The 19372-nt window shown below is 44.9% G+C and overlaps 1 protein-coding gene across 1 annotated transcript in view; it reads left to right on the top strand.

Moving 5' to 3' along the window:
• The window catches only part of LOC119393931 (beta-mannosidase-like), a 75303-nt gene extending 56199 nt beyond the window's left edge, over nt 1-19104 (top strand). Inside the window, exons 8-10 of the mRNA XM_037661124.2 lie at nt 3647-3855; nt 7793-7984; nt 18601-19104. Coding sequence (XP_037517052.1) covers nt 3647-3855; nt 7793-7984; nt 18601-19104 — 905 coding nt within the window. The remainder of the gene's footprint in view (nt 1-3646; nt 3856-7792; nt 7985-18600) is intronic.
• The last annotated feature ends 268 nt before the right edge of the window (nt 19105-19372 follow it).

Here is a 19372-nt window from a genome sequence, read left to right as displayed (position 1 = left end):
CATTTCAAATCAGCTCACGAGGTTCACAGCGAGCCGATCTTCGATCCGAAACAAAAGTCAAAACACAAAAATAAACAAAACCACAAGCGCGTTCAAAGCCGTAAGAACGAAGACTAGGCAAATTCATGTACTACCCATCATTTCCCTAGTGGCTGAACAAACGCAGCGCCCCAGTACCTTCCGGTAAATATTGTAGGAAACAGTATGGCTTACTCTAGGCTGTCCGCAAAGAAAACCTCGACCTCATTGTTCAGGAGAACCTAGTTTCTAGTCTGTACGAACTTGCGACTGCAAGCCGTGCTAGTAATTTACGCGTAATTCTGGTACAAATGCTGCAGTCTACAAAAGGAAATAACGGCTGCTGGTGGTGTCATGCCTTGACATCGCAGCAGGGGAGAAGCGGTTTGTGCTTTAAAAGAATCCGCCCAACGCACGCGCCAGAACGGCATTTTTTTTTTCTAACGTCACGGCACCGAGTAACGCACGTGATCGATCGTGGGTAAGCGGCTCATGTATGCCGTGTTGTTTTCGAATCGACCCGACGACGACGCCTCGAGAAACAGGCGTCGCCGCGCAGTGCGTCACGTCAAGGCTGCGTCGCGTCGCATCCACGCGCAGACTGGTACCTTATGAGAAACGGACGAGCCGGCGAGCGAGATAAATATCAATTCCAACAGCAGAGAAAAGGAAAATAATTTTCTCTCGGCGACGCATATTGATTCGTGAATAGAGGTCACGAAAGGAAGGCTTCACCGCCAAACACCAGAGCGTCCTTCGCGTGCAGTTTGCACGTATATATTGTATGCGGGCCTTCGATGTGTTTTATGAAAAATCCTTTCATTTTTTTCAATATTGCGCAAACAATTGTTTCGCGGCGTCGCGTCTATTTGCCATTCAGTTGTGGAATGCTTTTGCGCGTGTAAGGCTGTAAAAGATGCAAACGAAAGCGGTTGGATACGTGGAATTGCAGAGCATCTGCATGCGACGTACTTTTGAGCACGCCGCGCTCACGGAAACGCTTATGATATGTCAGAGAATAAAACTTGAAATTCGGCGAGATGGTGCATAGCTGAAGCGCCCGTCCTGTCTATCTCGTCTTGTGAATTGTCTGGATTTTGCGCACAAGTTTCCCTTCAGATATGTCAGAGAAAGCGCGTCGCTTTTGTGTTCAGTCGGGGATAGACGGAATGCCAGATTCGGATAGACGGATACCCCTGTCTGTTCCCGGCTTACACAGGAACAGCCTATCCATCTGTTTCCGGCTGAAACAGCCGTAGTCTATCAGTCTATCAGGCTGGAGCTGGGGTAGTCCATCAGTCTATTCCTGGCTGAAACAGGGACCGTGTAACAGGGATAGGCTAAGGAAGAGATGTCCCACTGTCTATCCCTGTCGCGGGAAGCTGGGTGGGGGCGGGGACGAGATAACGTTAGACCATACGTGTCTAAGCGTCTGTCAAACAAACCAGAGGTTTAGCGTCTGTATAAACGAGCAACCCAGTGTGGAAGTAAACCGGCGACAAACAAACAAACAAACAAACAAACAAACAAACAAACAAACAAACAAACAAACAAATAAACAAACAAACAAACGAACAAACAAACAAAGAGACAAGACATACAAACAAACACAAGCAAGAAAGCAAGCAAGCGCACACACACGCACGCACGCACACTCATACACGCACACACACATACACACACAAACAAGCGAGCAAGCAAGCAAACAAAAACAAACAAGCAAACAAATCAACAAACAACCGAGCGAACAAGCAAGCAATGCAAGTGAGCAAGAAAACAAGCAAGCCAACAAGCAAGCCAACAAGCAAGCCAGCAAGCAAGTCAACAAGCAAGCCATCAAGCAAGCTAGCCAGCATGAAAACAAACACAAATAGTGTGTAGGAGCGCTTGTGTTACATACACGACGCGAGGCCTTTTAATTCGCCAGAGTTGCTTCCCCGTTGTTATTTAGAAAGGGAGGTATTGCGACATGAAGAATTTAGCTTTTGTTTTTTTTTCTCCCTCTTTTTAGTGCTGCTGAGGAGCGCGGGCATTTTGGAAACGTGGGCTGTCGAGTGTTCTTTTTACTTTTTTTTTAATTTTGTCTCAGATAACACGTCTATCGTACGAGCATGTACATCTGCTTAAAGGAGAGCCGCGTGGTTTTATGACCCGTGTAACCTTTTTACGATGCCTCGGCTTCACTTCCGATAAATGTTGTCTAAATATTTTTTCCTGTAGCGCATGTATCGTGTTACAAAAAAAAAAAAAAGATATCTAGTTTTCTGAAAAGCGGGTTCTTCAATAAAAAAAAAGCTGTGGTTGTAGAAGGGGCCGGGAGATACTGGCGACGATCCCAGAATTTGAGCCCGGCATGTTTTCGGGAACACAAGTGTTTTCTATACGTCGGCACGAAATTTAAGGCCCACTCAGTTGCGAAATGCAATTTATGATGAGGTTTGTTTGCGTGCAGCTTCGAATAAGCGCAGCAAACAAAGAAGTTTTGCGAGAAACGCCCACGTGAAAGGGTTTTAAGAAATGTCAGCTAAGATGTTCAGTCGCTGCCATGCCTTCCGTTCTTCAGCCAGCTGAAGCACATATTGAAATTGGTCATGTTTGTTTTATTGAATCAATGAAACATGACATGTGATACCTTAATATTGATTTATGATCGACGAAATAAGAGTAAAACGCCAGAACTTTCGTTGAGTGCGTACAAGTATAGTATGTCGCTTGCACGCGATTCAATCGTAACCTTTTGTATACGAAGACATGGGCTTGTGGGCGTCAGTGAATCATAAATTACGAGCTTTTTATTCTAGTGAAATGGCAGCACACTCTGCTTGAAGACAGGGCGACACAAAGATCACGATTATTAAACGATTTGTTAAGCACGAACAGCCACAACGGCGTTTATTGATGGGTATAGTCTCCAGCTTACCGAATGCGACTTTTAAGTTTGGAGATTATCGACCACTTACCCTAAGGTCGCGGCATCGAATCCCGGCCGCGGCGGCTGCACTTCGATGGAAGCGAAATGCTACGGAGGCCCGCATACTTACATTTAGGTGCACCCTAAAAAACACCAGATGGTCAAAATTTTATGAGCCCACCTGATAAGCATATCGTTGTTTTGGGACGTAAAACCCCATCAATTATTATTAAGGTTGGAGGTTGGGTCGCTGCTGTTGCAGAGTTAGCGTGTTGTTATTGCTAAAGGCTATATTACCACCATTGTGCATACATCATCATTTAAGTTATGCGTCCATGAAGAGTTCTACGCATTACATTGGCCTTTTTTCTTCTTCTAAACTGTAAAGCGAAGAAACGGTCGCACGAAAGAACGGGACCGAAACACAGTGCTATATATCGAGCTAAATCACACCATCAAACTCAAGCATACATGCGAAGCGGGCGAACGTGCGAAGAATGACGCATCTAGTTCAAACCTTTCGCCCGCGGTCCGGTGTCCGTTAGGACTCCACCCGAATCGTTGGAACTAACACGTTGTTGTGTGCAAGTTCGTCCGATTCATACGAGTACCTAACTATCGCATCTATTGTAGCATACGCACTAAGCAAAGTGAAGTTCATGAATAGTATAAACTTAGAATTTGCGTATATCTATTGTTCTTCGCTCGCCGGTGCAGACTACGCGGGCGAATGGAAGATGCTTCACTACTTCGCGAAGCGCTTCTTTGCGCCTCTGCTCGTGTCTCCGTACGAAGAAGGCGGCCGCCTGGTTGTCTACGTGCTAGACGACTTGTACCGCGACGAACCCTACGACCTGCTTTTGGAAGTCAAGCTCTACCACTACGCTTCGCTGGAGCCCAAGAGTTCACTCACGCACAACATCACGGTGCGAACCTTTTGAGATCACTCGTAACATCGCCGCGTGATCCAGTGCTTTCAGTTGTTAATTTCTGCTTAATTATGCTTCGAACTTTTTTCACAAGCATGGCTGCGATGAGAAGTCGAATCATAGTTATAGTCACAGCGTCCTAGAGTGCATCATTTCTGGCAGTGTCGCAGCTATTGTACGGGTTGCGATTGATTGATTGATTGATTGATTGATTGATTCATTGATTGATTGATTGATTGATTGATTGATTGATTGATTGATTGATTGATTGATTGATTGATTGATTGATTGATTCATTGATTGATTCATTGATTGATCTGTCAATTTATCGGTCGGTCGGTCGGTCGGTCGGTTGGATTCATCGATCCACATCCTCACGTTATTTGAAGCTTTAAAGGATTCGTTTGTTCACAGTTTCGTTAAAGGAAAAGATCTGAGTACAAAAAAGAAAGAAAGAAAGAAAGAAGGAAAGAAAGAAAGAAAGAAAGAAAGAAAGAAAGAAAGAAGAAAGAAAGAAGAAAGAAAGAAAGAAAGAAAGAAAGAAAGAAAGAAAGAAAGAAAGGAAGAAAGAAAGCGCGTGGTCCACTGACACGGCGTGCTCACCGAGTCCATCAGGTTAGTAGCTGTGTTTCCTAAACTCGTGAGAGTGATACTAAATTGCGGTTTTCTTGAGTTATTGGTGTACGCTATAAATGCAGCAAGAACGAAAACTTTCACGAGTCATGCGCGCTGCAAACGCAAGTACGTTTCTCCGCCGCTCTTCGAATATTGCCACTTTAGTCCCCATGCGCTTTACGCACAAAGCCGGCTACTGTAAAACAAGTCACACGAATATGATAACATTTTGGGGATGACTTTTACGCTGCGCGAATGCTTACTCCCCCTGCGCGATATTAAAAAATGTGGTTTGTTTGGTGGAGATTACGGCGGCTCTTCTATTTGCTCGTCATAGTTTTTTTTTTTTTTTTTTGCAGCTGTCACTATGGCAGAAATAGCGTGCATGTCCGCCCAACGAAGTTTTCCACTTGTCCCGCCGCGAGCCGGCTGGGAGCGCGCTTGCGTAATCTTTGCGCCGCCCTCGAGCTTTGATAAGTGACTGCACGACGGTAGTTTTTGGAAAGGCTTACTTTGGGGCTGGGGAATGGTTGGTTCTCCAATTATTATGTCGTGATTTCTAACTCGCATTCGCCTTATTGCGCATGGTTTTGACATTACCTCTTGCAAGCATCTTTTTATATTACAGGCATTTAGTGCAACTAAACCTTGCGTAATGAAGATTGAGAAATCAGGTTTGCTTATTTCCTGCTTTGGGACCAAACAAAGCTATGACTGCGCCAAGAAAGGTAGATGCCTGTATCGTCAGGAAAAAAAAAGAAGGAAGGGGGTGGTACCAGGAGGAGAGAACTTGAGAAGTTGATCTCTGCATATTATAATTGGCCTCGATTCTTCGTACCTGCCGAAACGATAATTAAATAGGTATAGTAAGGACTTAATAAAACGAAAAATAGCGAAATGATGAAATATTAAATGTATAGGGAAGCAAGCAGGAGGAACTGTCAAGCTCCCAAAAAAAATCGCAATAAAGTAATTTTCTATGCATAGTATAAAGTGTTGCAAAATTATAATAGTAGCATAAGACGCTTTGCCTTCACGACGGACGTTTTTTTTTTTTTTTGACTACGCAGTTTTTGCCATTCTGGCACGTTTTGGTTGACGTAATATTACGAAATTGGGGGAGGGGAGGCACTTGAGGGTGAGAGGAAGGAAGATAGGAAAAAATCTACGCCCGGTCATAATTTCTTTCTTGTGGTGAGGCGAGGCGTAAGGAAAATTAATGGCTTTTCACTGCGGCTTGCAAGAGTCATGCGCAGCAGCGCATTTTCCAAGAATGAAACTTGCCACGCACCTGCACCGGTTGGCGTTTATTCTTTTTTTTGTTTTGTTTAGCCTTTTATTTTTATTATTTAGCGACGTACGGTCATTGCGAAGCTCGTGCACTCTCAGACCTACTAGAGCGTGTTGCCAGATCGCTTTCCTCCTAAGTGAATTTCGCAAGCGAGCCGGGCGCATTACATTCTGCACACTTTATTATTTCTACATGCTCTTTACAGATTTTTTCCGGGTAACGAAAAGGGATGTACTTGCACCTCACACTCTAGACACATATCAATCCAAAGCATTCACGAAAAAAGTTCACGAAAAAAGTGCATGTCTATTATTTCAGGCTAGTATTGCTAGCGCCTTCTTTTTCAAAAACAATTGGCGAATTGACTCAACCCCCTTGGAGTTGAACATGCAGTAAACGTAACCGATTCCAATCTCCTTTATTTGATCGTTGTGACTTGTCAACTTTACCATTTGTTGGTAACAATAATACTTTTTATTTCTTTAAGTAAAGCAGTACATGTGGCTTGGCCTGCTAAAACCATCTATGGCTTGAGCAGCAGAGCCTGGCCGGCAGCCCCCCCCCCCCCAAAAAAAAAAAAAAAACAAAAAAATACAAGCGAACGCTTTACATAGCAGTGAAACAAGGTATAACAGAGATGATAGTAAAAAAAAAAACAACCAAAACAAAACAAAATATGCGGGTTAGATTAGCAGTAACAAGGCATACAAAAGAAAGTTATGATTATATTTTCATATTGCGCTAACTGTGTAGTGATATGTCTTTGTACTTGAAGTCACTCGTCGTGTACTTCTAGTAATGTATTTCGTACCTCTAATAACAGCTCGAGTAGTAACGTGTTTATTTATCTATACTTTGTATGTTCAACCCCTTCCCCCCCCCCCCCCCCTCCCCCATTCGTGCCCCTTTCTGTAGTATCCCCATAAAGGCATTGCAGGAATTCAGTAAGAGGAAAAAATTCACCGCATATATAGGAGTATCACATTAATGGAGCAGTTCGCCATACCATTCGTTCGAAATGGCAGAGAGAGAGAAAGAAAGTGAGAGAAGGAGTGGTGGCAGGATAAAGGGGCAGGAGCGGACTTTCTTACGAGATCTTATAAAGCCTACACTTGGCGAACGGAAAGCGTGCGACATAAATGAAGCGAGCATAGCCTCAAAACACATGAGTGGCCACGCATGAGTGTTGTGCGTACCTCGTCGCCTTATTTAACACTTTCTCGCAAACGGCATCGCTAAGTACTTCATAGCGACAGTTTCTTTTTCTGTAAACATAGCGAAAAGATACGAGAAAAAATAATATTTCATTTATCATGAATGTTTACTCCACCCCAGGCCATTCGGGAAAGTTACATGAAAGAATAATGGCTGGTATGAAGCTCCCATAAATTATTCGCTCTTTCACGCAATGAAGCAGCCATTGCAGGTCCTGCAGAGGTGTCAGTTTGCGTTTCCTAATAACGAAACGCCATGAAGTACTGCATAAATTCTTAATGCTTGACTTCAAGGATGTTGCTTCGCTGGGAAATCGGTCGTGTCATGAGGTTTTATGTAAACGCCAACAGAAACTGTTCACCGATACCTTCTCCCTCACCCGTTCCATAAGGCAGCATGTGAAGTTGCAAACGAAAAATACTTTAAGGATTACGTGCTGGTATCTGATATCACGAGCACTGCAGGACTATCGTGTCATGATTTGAGCATCGCACATAAAGAAGAACGAAAACAAAAGCAATCAAGCTGTTGGTTCCTCATCTTTATAATTACTTTTTTTGTCTACTTTCGAGTTCAGGCCTGCTTCGCTTCTCTAATATGTGACCGGTGCCCACCCGGCGTCGCCTCACTTTAATTACGAACCGCAAGTGTTGGCAGCGTGCGGCTTAGAGGGCGTGATTTTCGCTGAATTACGATATTAGTTTCGCGTCCTTCGCATGCTATATAACTAACGACCGCGTGAGTAACGTGTTTCCATGCCTTAACGCAACGTTTTTGTGCGTTTCGTGTTCGCCGTTGGCCCGGTTGGCGCAGGTGTCCAGCTACGCCCACGCTGCATACGTGGCCAACGTGTCCAGGCTGCTGGCTTCGGCCTCGTGCCACCGCAACAACAGTTTCTTCACGTTCCGCCTGCTCAACGCGACCGACAACGCGACGCTGTCCTCGAACTTCCTGCTCCTGCAAGTGCCTCGCTTCGCCAAGGACATCGCATCCGTGACGCTTCAAGTGGGTCGCGGCGATAGGCCTGATTCGCACAGCCGTCTAATAATTTGGGGGGTTTTATGTTCCAAAACAACGATATGATTATGAGGGCTTCAGAAATGCCGACCAACTGGCGTTCTTTTGGAATGCTAGTTGGGTTAGTTGGAATGCATGCATGATTGATGCAGCGCTAAAGACGAAGACGAAAGGAACACAGAGTGCGTAGTACGAGCGCTGTCTCGCAACTGAAAGATTTATTTCGAAAGATTTATTTTTGTTTTAATTTAACGTGTGCCTAAATCTAGGGACACTGGCCTATAGCATTTTGCCTCCATCGAAATGCGGCCGCCGCGGCCGGGATTCGGTCCCGCGAGCTTCGGGTCAGCTGTGGAACACTATTACCATGGCGGGACGATTCACACAGCCGTAAAACGTTCCCGACGACACTATATCACGGCGTCACCGGCGTCCGCCATAGTACAGCGGTCTCTCTCTCTAGTTATCATGGGTTATCTCCTCACGAAAAACAGTTTCGGCCAACGTCACCGGTGCGATATTTTGGAGGTGGAAGCGGCGAGTAAAGTCTTCATGATAGACGCTGGTGACGCTATTGTGACTGCGCGAAACGTCTCGTGGCTGTGTTAATCAGCGAGCATTAGTGGCATTGCCGTCGGTCTCGGTGTACCTGGCAAGTGATTTACAGCGCAGTGGTTGTCATACTCATACGTACTGTACAGGACTGTGGCGTGGTGATATCAAATGAAAGAGAGAAACAAGAAGAGAGAGTGGGAAAGAGGGGAGCGCAGCAGCAGCGGCTACTGTTACATTCAAGGACGTAGCCCCTCTCCCACTTTTTTCTCGCGCTGTAAGATGATAACTTAATTGTGGGGTTTTACTTGCAAAAACCACGATATGATTATGAGGCACACCGCAGTGGAGGGTTCCGAGAATTTTGATCATCTGGTAATTCTGTTACTTGCACTCATAGGCGTGTGCAGGGTTCCCCATGGCGCCCCCCCCCCTCCTACTAAGTCAATGTACGAAGCAGATTTTGCCCCCCCCCTCCCCCCGTGCGCACGTCTATGCGTGCACTAACATCGCACAGTGCACGTATCTGTAGCACTTCGCCTCTGTCACGCTGTAAGTAGCCACCACGCTTGGCAAGTGGAGTCACCACAAAATGCAACCAATCGTAGATGGTGTGTCGAGTCCTATGCAACGCAGTTCTTTCTCATTTGTTGAAAGATAATTTGTACTTAGAACAGGGCTCTTATAATGAGTGACGTCATGGCGAGGTGGTCACGAGTGCCTAACGGTGTCGACGCTAGGCGTCTTAGATCGCTGGATATTTAAAAAAAAGTTGTTATCAGTACTGAGCCGCAAACGACAAAAGAAAGCGGAGTACCAATGTATTCGTCTTCTATTTTTGGCCAACACTACGCATAGCAACGTCCCTCTGTTGACAAGCGCGCAACTGCGTCCAAGTGAGTGGTCGGTGTGTTTTGTTGCCATCTTTTCCATCACCGAAACCTCGAGCGGCCGAAAGCAAAACGATGTAAGCCTCGCAGCTTGCTTTCTGCTGTCTCCAATTGATCGCACAAACTGTCTCCCACTCCGTTATGAGACGGCATGGTTCGGAAAGCAGTGGCCTTGACTCTTTTAGTTGTGGTGGTAGTTGTTGCTAAGGTCTCAAGGCTGGAATCGGAAGGGTGGTGGGGGTTGATGATGGCTCTGTAATAAGGCAGTGGTGTTCTATAAACTATAGATATTGAACCTCACGGTTCACCTAAAGGCGTTTATTGAACGCTAGCATACGAGTCGACCGGTGGCTTGATCAACGGCTTAATTCACGGACCCTGAGAGCGAGCGGCGTTCACGAGCAATGCGCGGTAGAGATAGACCCACTAGATGTCAATGAAGATCGTGGCCCACTTTATCATTCGTTTATCTTCGCTACAATATAATCTTTTGTAGTACTAATCGCGCTGTCTGTGGAGAAGGTCACGCTTTCAAGGCATAAGAAAACTGTGAAAAGAAAAAAAAGACTCTGAAAAAGGAATTGCTTCGTCATGCTGTTCCCAGGAAACTTGGCATCATGCATGTACATCTCGGTTAACAATGAGAGAACATTAGCGAAGCTAAGTGGTATTTTATGCAAGTGAAAGAAATGATTCTTCGATGTTACACTTTGCTTCATAATAACTTTCAGGATCATCCTGTACCTGGCACAACGTCTAGTTGTAAGAAAAGCACATCGTATGCTGTTTGCCGCGACCCATGCTTTACCACTGGTCAACTTTACCGGCTGTGTCACTCTGTCACTCATAATGCCGTATATTACGGGTTTCACCATGTTTTTATTCGTTCCACAGACTTGCAGAAGAGCTCGCAAAATACTTCCGCGGTCAACTGCACGAACACACATATAAGGCATGCATTTAGGGCCTGCACACGAGTATGCAGCCTTCTGTATTACCGAGGTTTACTATGTAAACTATTCACTCCCGCATACTTGCACTAAACAATGATTTCTCTGAGTACAGCTGCCAAGAAAGACGCAGTTGCCGCTGTCGATTATTACTAGTAAGGACCACGTGCACACACCAACTGAACGAAGCCATCTACAGTACTCAGTCACGAATTAAAACGCCACATCGTTATTATTATATTTTTTTTATAACTACTGCTATGATCGAATGCCCGTGACAACCGCGTTATGTCCATAGGCGTGCGCAGAGGGGGGGCAGGGGGGGTGGCGGCCGCCCCCCCTGATCATCTAAGAGGGGGGGGCGCAAAATCTGCCCCGTACATTGACCTTTCTAGTCACCTAAGAGGGGGGGGGGCAAAATCTGCCCATACATGGACTTTTTATGGTGGGGGGGGGCGCTGCGATGAACCTTCGCCCCCCCTAATGAGGAACCCTGCGCACGCCTCTGGTTATGTCGATGCAAATCTGGTAACGTTGGCTCTGATGTAAGTGTTGGAGTCAAAGCTACGTCGATTTGACACGAACTGCAGACGCTGGAAACGAAAGTACCTGCATCACATAGCCCTAAATGTTCGCGTTTCAGTCTGTGAGTGCTCCATTAATCCTCATTGGTCCCTGGATGAAGTAATCCCCACTGGAGTAATCCCCAATAGAGGAATCCCCACTGGTTCTTGCCCTTACTCATTCCGCGTCAGTTCAACCATAAAGAAAAGGACAGGAACTAAAGACAGCGGTCCCCGTAAATGGTCTAGTTCCGACAGAAATATTAATAAAGTCAGGCGTGTATTACAGTCCTTATCAAGAAGACCATCACAGTTGTCACACGCGAGGCATGTTTTATTTAGTGCGCGTACTACGGTTATTTAGTGCACGGCATCAGAGAGCGTTAAAGTGACAATAACGACACAATAGCTTCTGACTGAGTAGGTGCCAAACATGTCAAACAGCCACGAGCGCGCACTTCGTTTAGCAAAGTGCTTTTCGTCGTAGCATGAAGATTATTTGCTTATCCCAAATGCGGTGCGCGTAGAGGCCTCCTCCGTCTCTGGCAGGCTAGATCCACAGCTGGTCATTGCGACTCGTAGTTCTGCAGAAATACGAGACGCAAAACAAACCGTCCGCTTTTAAATGCGAAGCATTTCTTAGCGAACTTCTGCGACTTTGACCGTATCTATCTATCTATCTATCTATCTATCTATCTATCTATCTATCTATCTATCTATCTATCTATCTATCTATCTATCTATCTATCTATCTATCTATCTATCTATCTATCTATCTATCTATCTATCTATCTATCTATCTATCTATCTATCTAGCCGCCTACGACTTCGTGCTCTCCTGGTCGCTTGGTTAATCGAATGTGCACCAAAATTGGTATGGCGTAACATGACTGTATGACGAACATAAATGACATGTCATAACATGAAAATCATGACACGAATGTCATGTACAGCATGATTTACATGCTACGCTCATGGTGCGCTGGCGGCCGTTTCGCTAGCTTGATATACTCCAAAATTGGTATCTTGCGACGTGACTGTGTGACGAACATAAATAACACGAGTTAACATGAAAATCATGACACGCATGTCATGTACAGCATGACTTACGTGCCACGCTCATGGGGCGCTGGCGGCCGTTTCGCTAGATTGATATGCACCGAAATTGGTATCTTGCGACGTGACCGTGTGACGAACATAAATAACACGAGTTATCATGAAAATCATGACACGCATGTCATGTACAGCATGACTTACGTGCCACGCTCATGGGGCGCTGGCGGCCGTTTCGCTAGATTGATATGCACCGAAATTGGTATCTTGCGACGTGACCGTGTGACGAACATAAATAACACGAGTTATCATGAAAATCATGACACGAATGTCATGTACAGCATGATTTACATGCCACGCTCATGGTGCGCTGGCGGCCGTTTCGCTAGCTTGATATACACCAATATTGGTCTCTTCCGACGTGACCGTGTGACGAACATAAATAACAAGAGTTATCATGAAAATCATGACACGCATGTCATGTACAGCATGACTTACGTGCCACGCTCATGGGGCGCTGGCGGCCGTTTCGCTAGATTGATATGCACCGAAATTGGTATCTTGCGACGTGACCGTGTGACGAACATAAATAACACGAGTTATCATGAAAATCATGACACGCATGTCATGTACAGCATGACTTACGTGCGACGCTCATGGGGCGCTGGCGGCCGTTTCGCTAGATTGATATGCACCGAAATTGGTATCTTGTGACGTGACCGTGTGACGAACATAAATAACACGAGTTATCATGAAAATCATGACACGCATGTCATGTACAGCATGACTTACGTGCCACGCTCATGGGGCGCTGGCGGCCTTTTCGCTAGAGTGATATGCACCGAAATTGGTATCTTGCGACGTGACCGTGTGACGAACATAAATAACACGAGTTATCATGAAAATCATGACACGCATGTCATGTACAGCATGACTTACGTGCCACGCTCATGGTGCGCTGGCAGCCGTTTCGCTAGCTTGATATACACCAATATTGGTCTCTTCCGACGTGACCGTGTGACGAACATAAATAGCACGAGTTATCATGAAAAACATGACACGCATGTCATGTAGAGCATGACTTACGTGCCACGCTCATGCGGCGCTGGCGGCCGTTTCGCTAGATTGATATGCACCGGAATTGGTATCTTGCGACGTGACCGTGTGACGAACATAAATAACACGAGTTATCATGAAAATCATGACACGCATGTCATGTACAGCATGACTTACGTGCCACGCTCATGGTGCGCTGGCGGCCGTTTCGCTAGCTTGATATACACCAAAATTGATATCTTGCGACGTGCCTGTGTGACGAACATAAATAACACGAGTTAACATGAAAGTCATGACACGCATGTCATGTACAGCATGACTTACGTGCCACGCTCATGGTGCCCTGGCGGCCGTTTCTCTAGGTTGATCGACCCCCAAGTTGGTATTGCGCGACGTTACTGTGTGACGAACATAAATAATAGGAGTTAACATGAAAACCATGACACGCATTTTCCTCAATGACATATAAGGCGATGTATGCAGCTCTTTGCTGGCTGCTTCGCATTACAACGATTCCCACAATGCGTGGGATCTGCCGGCTTTTTTTTTTATTCCTTCCTGGTTTTCCTCGAGTGCGGTTGTGTATGGCTTCGCTTATCTCCCTACTGGCCTCCTCATTACGCTTGCGCATAACAACGTCAAATTGATAGCGACTAAACTTGCGTGTACAGGGACTGTTGGGGATAAAGCCATATGCATTATTGACAACCTATTCTGTTTCGACGCTGTTGCGGCCCTTAGGAAAATGCTAGGCAACGTGTCAGAACTCTGGTATACCAGCATTGTGCTTTGACGATCGATGTTGAAGTCAACGCTGGCCTCAATATTGGGCCAAGGTTGCCAGGTTTTGGTGTCAGTCTGGGGCGACACGCCATGAAGTCGTCAACGCTACCGCGTTGGCTGACGTGCTAAAAGTCTGCGGAAGAGAAAACAAACAAAAGAAACGTTTTTTTTTATTATTGAGTGACTATTCATTGCCGTCTGGCGTGCTGCGACATGCTTATTGTTAGTTTATGAAGCAAGGCAGGAAAAAGTAATGACACGCTCATTTTTCTAAAGAAAATCGAAATAGTGGCGTGAACTTTGGGTGCGTTCAATACAATACCCTTCGTGCTTCAATTATACGCATGTTCTACCTATAAAACAGACAAAAGTATGTAAAGTTTAGGATGAGTTCTGTTTTAGTTTGGTGAGAATTTTTGTGAATTTTTCGCTCACAATTCGCGGATTCGATCAAAGCCGCAGCGGTCGCATTTCAATGGAGGCTGAATGCTAGGGGCCCGTGTTCTGTGCGATGTCAATTCACGTTAAAGAACACCAGATGGTCCACATTTCCGGAGACCTCCACTACGGTGTACCTCGTAATCATATCGTGGTTTTAGCAAGTAAAGCTCTGGGAATTATTATTATTATTACGTTTCGCTCACTAACTTACAAGGTGGTTGTGTTTTCATAAAGCGGAGGTGTGCACGTAGCTACGAGCATCTACGATCAACTTGGCTTTACGCTGGACAAGAGAATAACGCTGAGGACCTCCTTTCCATGATGGGAATGTTCCGAAGTTAACTAAAATACATGTACACTTGCTTTCACAGAAAAAAAAGAATAAATCGGGCTGTCGAGGGTACGTTGTCATGCGTAATCGGGTCAACTGTAGGAGGTATTCACATGACGTGAACGTATACGTTGTCCGTTTCGCCTCTTCCACTGTGCTTCTGGAGAGAAACAGATGGAGACAGAGCGCAGCTTTTCACTCTGCTGACCGTAAAACAACAGGTTAGCGTTATAACAGGCCGTACGTCCGTGCGTATATCCACTGTTATAAAGGCAGTGGCTTGCTCGCCTTACCAGGCTATCGCTGAAGAAAAACAAAAAGGCCACAGGGTCCCTTATGCATTCGCCTAAGACGACTCGAAGACGAAAGCCATCGTATTCTTTTTCTTCTAAGTCGATGTATCGATACCCCCCCACCCCTTCTGAAAGCGTTTTGAACCACACCTGGTTTTGCGCTGCCTCCGTAATGGGCCCACAATTCACCAAGCGACGATGTCATATGTGTGCTTTTAAATGCGAAGCATTTCTTAGCGAACATCTGCGACTTTCAGCGTATCTATCTATCTATCTATCTATCTATCTATCTATCTATCTATCTATCTATCTATCTATCTATCTATCTATCTATCTATCTATCTATCTATCTATCTATCTATCTATCTATCTATCTATCTATCTATCTATCTATCTATCTATCTATCTATCTATCTATCTATCTATCTATCTATCTATCTGTCTGTCTGTCTGTCTGTCTGTCTGTCTGTCTATCTATCTATCTATCTATCTATCTATCTATCTATCTATCTATCTATCTATCTATCTATCTATCTATCTATCTATCTATCTATCTATCTATCTATCTATCTATCTATCTATCTATCTATCTATCTATCTATCTATCTATCTATCTATCTATCTATCTATCTATCTATCTATCTATCTATCTATCTATCTATCTATCTATCTATCTATCTAATCTATCTATATAGCCGCCTACGACTTTGTGGTCTCCTGGCCGTTTCGTTAATCGGATGTATACCGAAATTGGTGTGTCATAGCATGGCCTTATTACGAACATAAATGACAGGTCATATCATGAAAATCATGACACGCTTGTCATGAACAGCATGATTTACATTCCACGGCCTCTGGGCTCTTGCGGCCGTTCCGTTATTTCATATATACCAAACTTAGTATGGCGTGACAAGAGTTCATGCCGAACGTAATGACAGGTCCTAACGTGCAAATCATGACACGCATGTTATGTGCAGCATGATTTACATGACATAATCTCGGGGCGCTCGCGGCCGTTTATATGAATGGATATATACGAAAACTTCTGTGACGAGATATTTCTGTATGACGAACATAAATAACACTTGGTGACATGAAAATTATGATACGCATGTCATGTAAGACATGGTTTACATGCCATGCTCGTGGCGCACTTGCGGCCGTTTCGCTAAATTGATATACACCAAAATTGGTATTGTGCGATGTGACTCTATGAAGAACATCAATAACAGGTGGTAACATGAAAATCATGACATGCATGTCATGTATGTCATGATTTACACCCCAGGCTCATGATGCATTCGCGGCCGCTTCGCTAGCTTCATATACACCAAAATTGGTATTGCGCGGCGCGACTGTATGACGAACGTAAATCAGAGGCGGTAATATGAAAGTCATGACATGCATGACATGTGCGACATGATTTACATGCCATGCTCATGGTGCACTCGTGGCCGTTTCGCTAGATTGACATACACCAAAATTGGTATTGCGCGACGTGACTGTATGACGAACGTAAATGAGAGATGGTAACATGAAGTCATGACATGCATGACATGTACGATATGATTTACATGCCATGCTCATGACGCACTCATGGCCGTTTAACTAGATTGATATACAGCAAAATTGGTATTGCGCGACGCGACTGTATGACGAACATGAATGACAGGTGGTAACATGAAAACCATGGCATGCACGTCATGTATGTCGTGGTTTACATGCCATGATCATTGTGCATTCGCGACCGTTTCGCTTGCTTGACATACACCAAAATTGGTATTGCGCGCTGTGACTGTATGACGAACATAAGTGACAGGTGTGTGACATGAAAATCATGATACGCATGTTATGTACGGCATGATTTACATGCCATACTCATGGTGCACTCGCGGCCATTTCGCTCGTTTGATATACACCAAAATTGGTATCGCGCGATGTGATTGTATGGCGAACATAAATGACACGTTTAAGATGCGAATCATGTTATGCATGTCATGTACGGTATAATTTACATGACACTGTCATGGTGCGCTTCCGCCGTTTTAAGTGTAAATATACCAAAATTGTTATGGCATGATACGAGTGCGTGATGAATATAAATGAAAGGTCATGCATTGTATATACCAGAATATATGTTTCATTGGCATTGGTATATACTAAGTTTTGCATGCATGCGTGCATATCAAACATGCGATATATGGTGAACTATATGCTATGGCATGAATGATTTCATTTGTCTCAAAGACTAACAAAGCGATGTATGCAGCTCTTTGCTGGTTGCTTCGCATTAAATCGATTCCCACAGTGCGTGGGATCTGCCGGATTTTTTTTTTTATTTTCTCTTTTTTTAAGAGCCAAGTCTACTTTATGGGAGACTAAGAACGCCGTTTTTTTTTGCTACTGACAATATGGTCGGGCCTGCTCCAACAATTTCTTGCCATTGTGCTCTTGCTAGCAAAATACTTCAAACCTATATTGCGGCTAAAATCTATACAGCTCACTGTTGTCGGTATTCAGGAGTAAAATTTGGATTTAGCGTTTATAGGTTGGAGCATTTAATGATGACTTGATCTGACTGTATAAAAGTAGTCTAAATTGCTGCGCAGGAATGACATAGCAATATTCTGCGACAAAATTAGCACCATCTTGTGCTTTCATCGGTGCCGTCGTTTGTTTCATGGGCGTAATGGCGATGACTAGACTTGAAGAGCGAGTGTTCCTTCCTTGAACCATGCGCACTGTGTTGGACTGTCCGCAGCGTTTTCTTGTTGCTGGCATCTATTGGAGGCCTCCAAAAATGCTTAAGATCTTCTTCTAAATTTCTAGGTGGTTTTATGCCTCGCCATTTAAGATCAATTCTTCTTCTGCAAGGAATAAATCGGTGCCCAATAACTTCATTTCCGTTGTCTTCCATTTCAAATATACCGTCCTTGTTTGTGTTGCGCTGTGACCGAGTGAAAAAATGAATCACAACCAACTAGCCCAACTTGCCGTTTTGTTGCAATACCGTCTTGGAGCGAAAAAAGAATATGATACTGTCGCGTAAAACTCGAAGAGAAACACTAACAGACAGGTAGGAGTAGGACAGTCGGCACCTTACTCTTTCTGTTCGAGTTTTGCCTTACAATATTGTGTCCTTCAGTAAGTACGAGCTCGCCAAAGAAAAAAGCAATTGTGGAGCGAAACCGCGGTAACAAAGCAACTAGGTAACCAATGAAATAGATTGGATGTGGCCACGTTGGTGGTTTTGGCCACAATTGTTGACTCAGCGCTGGTTTAATGAATCGGGCTCAGTTTGAATCGGACAGGTGCTGCATTTGGCTCATTTTCGAAATCAGAAATTGGGGCCCCATTATGATTACACATGTTCTAAATCTGAAAGACACTTAGGCATGCTTTATGTTCCCATGAAATTTAGCCCAGTTTTGGTTTCTGGATTTGGCTCTTTAAGACAAAAAAAAGGCGCCACGTATGATGACGTCATCATGTGACGTCACACGTCATAGTGACTCATGATGTCGTCAAAAAATTTGCCTGTGACGCTATTATGACGTCATATGGTGACGCCATCACATAATGATTTTTTTGCATCACTCGTGTTGCCGCCGCCGATGGTAAATTTTCGCGTTTGATGGGGCATCCAAGGCTTTCTCCTTTAAAAAAAACGTTCATGCATGCGCTTGGCGCAGGTTACCATCACAGCCGGCGAGCCTGTGCAACGTGAATCTCCATTGGCTAAGGAGTCTGGAAACTTGATTTGGAAAAACACCTCGGTGACAACCGGTAACACCTTGCACAGCGTGTCGTCAACCGTACAGAAGGCCCCAGACAGCATAGGGTCAACAACAGTTCGCGACCTTCCGTCGACCGCCGAATTCCCGGAAGGCGCCAACCGGACGTCAATTCGAGAGCAGTCGGAGAGAGATACTGCGAACACGACGGAAGAGAAGTCCAACGTCCACGAGATCGACCTGACCACGGACGGCGTAGCGCTGTTTGTTTGGCTGTCGGCCGGCAAAATCAGGGGTCGCTTCTCGGACAACGGCTTCGTCATGACCGAACGCCAGATCAGCGTGACCTTCACGAGCGGCCTGTCGGTGACCTCCGACCAGCTTCGCTCCAACCTCACGGCCACTTGCCTGAACTGCCTGTCCAAATACCACTACTCGCCAATGATCGAGACGAGAGTGTAGAAACAATGCCTTTCGGTGGGGCCCAACTAGGGCGCTTTGCAAGGTTACCTCACCTAAGCATGCGCATCGTTTGCAGTAAAATCACCGCCGTCCCGGTATCTTCAGCGTTTCTCTGTTGTGGGAGCAATTACGTTCGTGAAGTATGCTGTGCTGAGATGGAATAATTGTGATTATGAGCAAAACGAAAGAGAAGAACCCATGGCTAATTGCATCGTTAAAGTGTACTCTGCCATGAATGCCTATGATACTGACTTGGTTATTCGTTAAG

The sequence above is a fragment of the Rhipicephalus sanguineus genome, chromosome 5, assembly GCF_013339695.2.
Source record: "Rhipicephalus sanguineus isolate Rsan-2018 chromosome 5, BIME_Rsan_1.4, whole genome shotgun sequence".
Classification (NCBI taxonomy): domain Eukaryota; kingdom Metazoa; phylum Arthropoda; class Arachnida; order Ixodida; family Ixodidae; genus Rhipicephalus; species Rhipicephalus sanguineus.
The sequence above is the reverse complement of the archived record's forward strand: the minus strand, read 5'-3'. Positions and strand labels throughout refer to the sequence as shown.